Raw genomic sequence first — 6739 nt, forward strand, 5'->3', positions numbered from 1 at the left:
GGAAGATTAATCTGCTTTTCTCTTGGTTCCTATGTGTAGTTTTCATAAGCACCTCAATTTTACTTTTTCCCTTTTTGAAGTGTCAGCACATGGTCATTCCATCAGAGATGCTTTCTCCAAAGTAGATTTAAAAAATTATTCTTCTTTTCAGTATTATTCAGTCTGTCCTCATGATATCAATATTCCTCTGTTCAAACAGTATGGGAAGAACTAACAGTGTGTTAGAAAAAACTGCTCAGCTACCTCATTAAGCCTAAATTCTACTTATTATGTACTTTGTTTTTACTTGTTTGTTAATATAGTCTGAGCCTAAATAAGTAAATGCAGATAGAGTTTCTAGTAATGATTACAAAACTGTTAGGTTTGTACAGAAGATCATTCCCCTGATTCTTTTGAATAACAGATGCACTTCTGCAATGTATTAACATTTTCTTTCTCTTCCTTTTAGTTGTATAAAAAGCCAGATGTCCCTCTTTATAAAAAAATCCGTTCTAGTAAGTAAAATCTTATTACTAAAATGTGTTAACTGTGGAATTTTCTGCACACCCTTCCTTTCTGTCATGCTTTTTGTCCTGCCAAAGACACTTCCACTTTCTTTTTTTTTTGTGTTATGTAGTTGGAATGAAAATATTGTAGATAAACAGTTCTGTTTTTCCACAAACAAAGAATTCTTTTCCCTGTTTGGGTTTGTTTTGTTTTTGGTTTTGTTGTTTTTTTTCTCCAGATGTATATGTGGATGTCAAGCCTCTTTCTGGCTATGAGGCCACTACCTGCAATTGTAAGAAACCAGATGATGACAACGGAAAGGGCTGTCAGGAGGACTGTCTTAACAGGTTAGGAATAGGTTGACTGTGATAAGAGAATTTCAATAAATTGATTATTTCACATCAACTCATGATGTGTTAAGCAAAGAGTTGTGCTGGATGCAATGTCAGTAGTAAAGAGTATTATGACAGAGCATACAGGATAACTCTGCTCCATGTGTGCTTCCCCCATCTCCTCCTTCAGAGGAAGAGCTCCATTTTGCTCTTTAAGTGGCATTGAGAGCCAGGCTGGGATTATTGGTGTGAATTATACCTTGAAAGCAAGAGGCATTTGAGTTCTTGAATAACTTGTATTTAACAGAGGAAATTTAAAGGAAAAAGAATCTAAATTGTTTTCCCTTGTATGATAGATGTAAAAGGATGCTATTCACCTTCCTTTAACTTCTTTATTTTTCATTGTAGGATGATCTTTGCAGAGTGTTCACCAAACACCTGCCCTTGTGGTGAACAGTGTTGTAACCAGCGGATACAGAGGCACGAGTGGGTGCAGTGCCTGGAGAGGTTCCGGGCGGAGGAGAAAGGATGGGGGATCCGTACCAAAGAACCCCTGAAAGCAGGACAATTTATCATTGAATATCTGGGAGAAGTTGTTAGTGAGCAAGAATTCAGGTAGACATATTTATTTGCTGCTTTAGCATGGAAGGCTCAATAAAGGAGTTTAGCATCTATTGCCATTGCTGGGAAATCCTTAGAAATTAAGGGGAGAGTAAGGGGAAAAAGAAGAATGTTCTTCTGGTCACAGCCACCAGAAGGAAGGCTTAGAATTCAGCTTTTTAATCAACCAGTCAAATAAAGAGGAATGATTATAGTGTTTGGAATGCATCATCTGCCCTTTAAATGCCAAATGCCACAAGTGAATGTGAATTTTATATGAGTACTGTGCAGGACTTGAACTGTGCAAGGTCGACGAGGAGCAGAACAGGGCAGGAAGGGAAAAGAGCTTTCACAGACAGGTATGAAGAAAAAGGAACAAGTGGGAGCATCAATAACCAGTGAAAGAAAGAAAATGTAGTTTGGTTAACTACATCCCAGGAAGACTGAGACCAGAGGGATGTACCTGCTACTCTTAGAGCTCCATCAGAAGTCAAATGCAGAGATACCTTTTGACACAACTGGCTGTTGCTCTCTTGCTACAGAGATGTAGCTGTGACCCATGGATGTGAATTCAGAAACTGTGTCCAGACCCAGCTAATGAAAGGGAGAGGCTGATTGTTGTACACATGCATACATCTGCACACCAAAGACAGTACCCTTGCATTTTTTCTTCCATACACAGGTTACCAACATGAAATGTAGACAAATAATCTGCAGAACCCAAAAGAGAGCATTCCAGAAGAGCAAATTTCTAAATTCTAATCCAAGCTCTGTCAATGGCCTTGACTTAGAAAAATAGGTATAATCATGGTTTTCCTCCATCTCTAGGTGTATGGTTCTATAAAATATAAAAGATGATAAATTTTTTTTCTTCAACCCCCCCCCTCAGCTATTTGAATGGTCTGTTACTATGTTACTCCCTGTTTGCTTTGCAGCAACAGGCAGAATCACAAATAACAACTTTCCTGTGTTGCTTCCTAGGAACCGGATGATTGAACAGTACCATAATCACAGTGATCATTACTGCCTGAATTTAGACAGTGGAATGGTGATAGATAGTTACCGTATGGGCAATGAGGCTCGTTTTATCAACCACAGCTGTAATCCTAACTGTGAGATGCAGAAATGGTAAGAAAAATATACTCTGTTTACTGGAAGAGTGATATACCACTAAGATGCAGATAACCAGCTCAGCTCAGAGAATCTAGCTAAAAATAGGGAGGGAAATCAAGTTGAACAGTGGAAATAATATTTACTATTGTGCTTGTGTTGCACCAGAGAAGTAATGTCATATTTTCAGGTATTGGACCTGAAATTCAGGTATTTGGAGACAGGATCTAAGGCAAATCCAGTGCAGGTTTTTGTCATTCTGTTCATCTGCTACTAATGTTGAAGCCCAGGTAATGTTATAAAATAATCTGCATATAGATGTCCTTCTGGCAATTCAAGTGTGTTTTTAAATGAGGCAGACAGGACAGTACTCTGAGTTCAGCACACCGTGTGTCCTTGTCAGTATTATCAGAAGAAATCCAGTGCCAGACTGGGAGGAAGTATTTCTGAGAAACTTCCAATTAAAAACTTAGAGTGAAATAGCAGATGTTTGTCATAGAATCAGCTCTGGTCAGTGCAGTGGAGCTGTGCATCACAACAGTGGAGCAGCTTGTGATTCTCAGATACAGTCAGGGAATTTAAGCACTAGTAATCAAGTTTTAAATTTGAAAATCCAGCACAAAAAAAAGAAGTAAAATAATTGGAGAGGCAATTAATTTAAATGCATTTTCTGAAATGATGTTCAGTGCAAGCTTTTTATTCAGTGTGAGAGCCTGAATCTCAGCAGTTGATGAGTAGATCTGCTGTGGTAGCCAGGAGGGTTTGTAGCTTTTGAAGCCCAACTGCCTGCTCCTTGGAAATGGGATATTCACTTTCTTGGCTTTCCCCATTGATTGTAAGACATAAAAAAGCAAACAGTATAAATGAATAACAGGCATAATCCAGCAAAAGTATTGCTTCCTGTCTCTAACACTTCCACTCTGTGGACAAAGACACTTTTCTTTTTCATTATTGGGAATATTTTCCTGTTCTTCCCGTGCAGGTCTGTAAATGGTGTTTACCGGATTGGATTGTATGCCCTGAAGGACATGCCTGCTGGTACTGAACTGACCTACGACTACAATTTTCACTCATTTAATGTTGAAAAACAGGTAAGGATCACAGCGCAAGACCATGAGAAAACTTACCAAGGACAAACACTGTGTGAAGCTGAAGGTTGATTAACAAAACCTATTGTGATCTATTTGACAGAACAGGGATTTTTATAATACTGAGAGAGAATAGAAATGTTTGGGGTTTATTTAATTTCTTTTTTTTTTCCCAAGCAACTCTGCAAATGTGGTTTTGACAAATGCAGAGGAATAATTGGTGGTAAAAGTCAGCGAGTGAATGGACTGTCAAGCAAAAGCAACCAGCCTGTGAGCACCCACAGAAGGCCTGGGCGGTCAAAAGAGAAAAGGAAGTCAAAGCACAAATTAAAGAAGAGAGTAAGTAATAAAGGCAGCTTTTTTTTCTGTGGATAGAGCTTAATAGGAAATCAGTTTGTGCCAGCAAACTGGAAAAACTGTGTTTTCATATTTTAACCAAAATGTTCAGTCTCAGGAACTGCTTTTACTGTTTTCCTAAGTTCCTGGCACAGGTTTTCCTGTCTATTAAAATTATCTGTTTTCCAGAGGGGCCACATCCCAGAGGAACCCAGTGAAAGTGTCAATGCACCAACAAGGCTGACACCACAGCTTCAGATGAAGCCCATGTCTAACAGAGAAAGGTAAGGAATTACTTCAGTGAGGGTTTTTCTCAGAAGTGACCTACAAATGTTAAGATTATTTTATTTTCTCTTAGATAGAGCATCATAAAACATCTGAGTTAGCAGCTCTTAGTTTTCCTTTAACCACCCAGGATGGAATCCCTCTCCTCAAATAATGTCTGCCTTTTTTCCCATTTTAAGGAATTAATTTTACAGTAAGAAAGTGATTCTTGAATTATTCTAATTTCTGCAGGAATTTTGTGCTAAAACACCACGTATTTTTGGTACGAAACTGGGAGAAGATTCGACAAAAGCAAGAGGAAGTGAAGCATGTCAGTGAGAACATCCACAGCACGTCCCTGTACACCCGCTGGAACGGGATCTGTCGGGATGATGGCAACATCAAATCCGGTGAGGCCAACATAGATTCCACAGGTTCCTGCTTTGAGAACCTCCATAACATTCACATGAAGAGTTTAAGTAAGCTCTGTGTGGAAATAAAATGCAGAGTTACCACAAGATCCACACACCTTCTGGAATCCATCCAGGGAATGAATAACAGAGATAACAATCCCCATGTGTGCGTTTCTCTGTGTGTCCTTGGCTTTACACAGAAGCTCTTTCACTGTTCTAGTGTGTTCTTTGCATTATGGAATTCTGCAGTTTCCTCTGAAACACATCTTGCTATTTTCTTAAGAATGAGAAGTTCGTATCCTATAAAAAATTTGTCTGGTTGCTGGATTAATTCATGTTCTTCTAACAGCCCTGATGCCTCTCAAATCCTGGTAGAAGTTGTCATGTCTCATGCTTAATTGAGTGGTTTATGAGAGGGAGGAGGATAGTTGTTAACATTTCCCATGATTTGGCCCTTACAGAGAAAGGTTGGTTTCTGCTTTCTGTATGCTCAGACAAGAAACAGTTGCGTTGACTTTGAAAATTGTAATTTATCCTCATAAGTTGATGGATTTCAGGCCTTTAGAGAACAAAGCTTTTTGGCATGCAGTCAGTTATGGAAATGGGACAAAATATGACTATCAGAAAAAAAAGTATTAACCAAAAATAGCACTCTATTGGGAAGGCTGTAATCTTCACATCCAGGCAGTTCCCCACTGTCAGGTACATGAAAATCTGGGAAGTGAGTATTTTGAGTTAGTTTTGGCTGTATTTGCTCCAGCAACATAAAATAACCAGCTTAGCCGTTTAGATGAGCTCTAAGCACTGAGAGCTGACTTCAGAACGTGAAACTGAAACCCTCTACTGTTAAAGTAGCTTAGAAAACATGTTAATTTTAATAATTGGGTGGAGTTACTGGATCAGAAAAGATGCTGTAATTTGATCTTTAATTTTTGGCTTAGAGGGGGTTTTATTTTTTTTACCCTCTTTCAGATGTCTTCATGACCCAGTTTTCAGCTCTGCAAACCTCCCGCTCGGTGAGAACACGACGTTTGGCTGCAGCCGAGGAGAATCTTGAAGTGGCTCGTGCTGCCCGCCTGGCACAAATCTTCAAAGAAATATGTGATGGCATTATAGCCTATAAAGGTGAAGGTGACACTCCTAAAAAAATGTCCATGGAGACTTTTTCAGCCTCTGGAACAATGGACCTTGAATAGAAAACAATAGGAAAAAAAGTTTATTTCAGGACATTAGATAACCTTCCCCTTTTTTTTTTATTTTTCCCTTTCGTCTGCTACCAGTAATCTCTTTGCTTTACCCTCAACCCCTTCCTCTGCCACCAGAATCTGCAGATGTTGCTTTCTTTTTGTATTGATTTTTCAGTAGTTCGGCAAAGTTGTACAATTGACAGAATTCCCCAGGAAGGCATCATCTGTTGTGCTACATGTAGTCTGATTACAGCAATAGACTTCGAAAAATGCAGAAGTGTGCCTCTGTGCCTCAGTCACAGAGTGGTTGAGGTTGGAGGGGATCTCTGGAGATTATCTACTCCAACCCCCTGCTAGAGCAGGATCACCTACAGCAGATCCCACAGGAACATGTCAAGATGGGTTGGGAATGTCTCCAGAGGAGACTCCACAGCCTCTGGGCAGCCTGTCCCAGGGCTCTGTCACTGTCACAGGCACTAAGTTTTTCCTTCTCTTTAACTCGACCATCCTATGCTACAGCTTGTGCCCATTGTCCCTTGTCCTGCTACTGGGCACTGCTGAAAAGAGCCTGGTCTTGCCCTCCTGACACCCCCCTGGAGATACTGATCATCGCTGATGAGATCCCCCCCTCAGCCTCCTTCAGGCTGAACAGTCCCACCTCTCCCAGCCTTTCCTCACAGAGTGGATGCTCCAGTCCCCTCATCATCTTTTTGGCCTGTGCTGGACTGTTTCCAGTAGTCTCTGATCCTTTATACACTGGGGAGCCTGGAATTGGACACAGTATTCCAGAGGGAGAAGAGCCTTTTTTTAACCTGGTTTTAGTGTTGTTAGTTGCTTGTCTTTTGAAGTTTTACTCCAGTAAATGTTGCTAAACTGTGTGTACCTGTTACAGATTCTTCCAGGCAGGCTCTTGCAGCTCCCCT

The 6739-nt window shown here is 40.2% G+C and overlaps 1 protein-coding gene across 1 annotated transcript in view; it reads left to right on the forward strand.

The window, feature by feature from the left end:
- Window positions 1–6739, forward strand: part of ASH1L (ash1 (absent, small, or homeotic)-like (Drosophila)) — a 62003-nt gene that overhangs the window by 39902 nt on the left and 15362 nt on the right. The window contains exons 10-19 of the mRNA XM_009995966.1: window positions 449–494; window positions 725–833; window positions 1227–1433; window positions 2400–2546; window positions 3511–3619; window positions 3794–3955; window positions 4142–4236; window positions 4469–4626; window positions 5602–5754; window positions 6709–6739. Of these exons, the coding sequence (XP_009994268.1) occupies window positions 449–494; window positions 725–833; window positions 1227–1433; window positions 2400–2546; window positions 3511–3619; window positions 3794–3955; window positions 4142–4236; window positions 4469–4626; window positions 5602–5754; window positions 6709–6739 (1217 nt within the window). The remainder of the gene's footprint in view (window positions 1–448; window positions 495–724; window positions 834–1226; window positions 1434–2399; window positions 2547–3510; window positions 3620–3793; window positions 3956–4141; window positions 4237–4468; window positions 4627–5601; window positions 5755–6708) is intronic.

This window comes from Chaetura pelagica, unplaced genomic scaffold (genome assembly GCF_000747805.2).
Source record: "Chaetura pelagica isolate M959 unplaced genomic scaffold, ChaPel_1.0 scaffold270, whole genome shotgun sequence".
NCBI lineage: Eukaryota > Metazoa > Chordata > Aves > Apodiformes > Apodidae > Chaetura > Chaetura pelagica.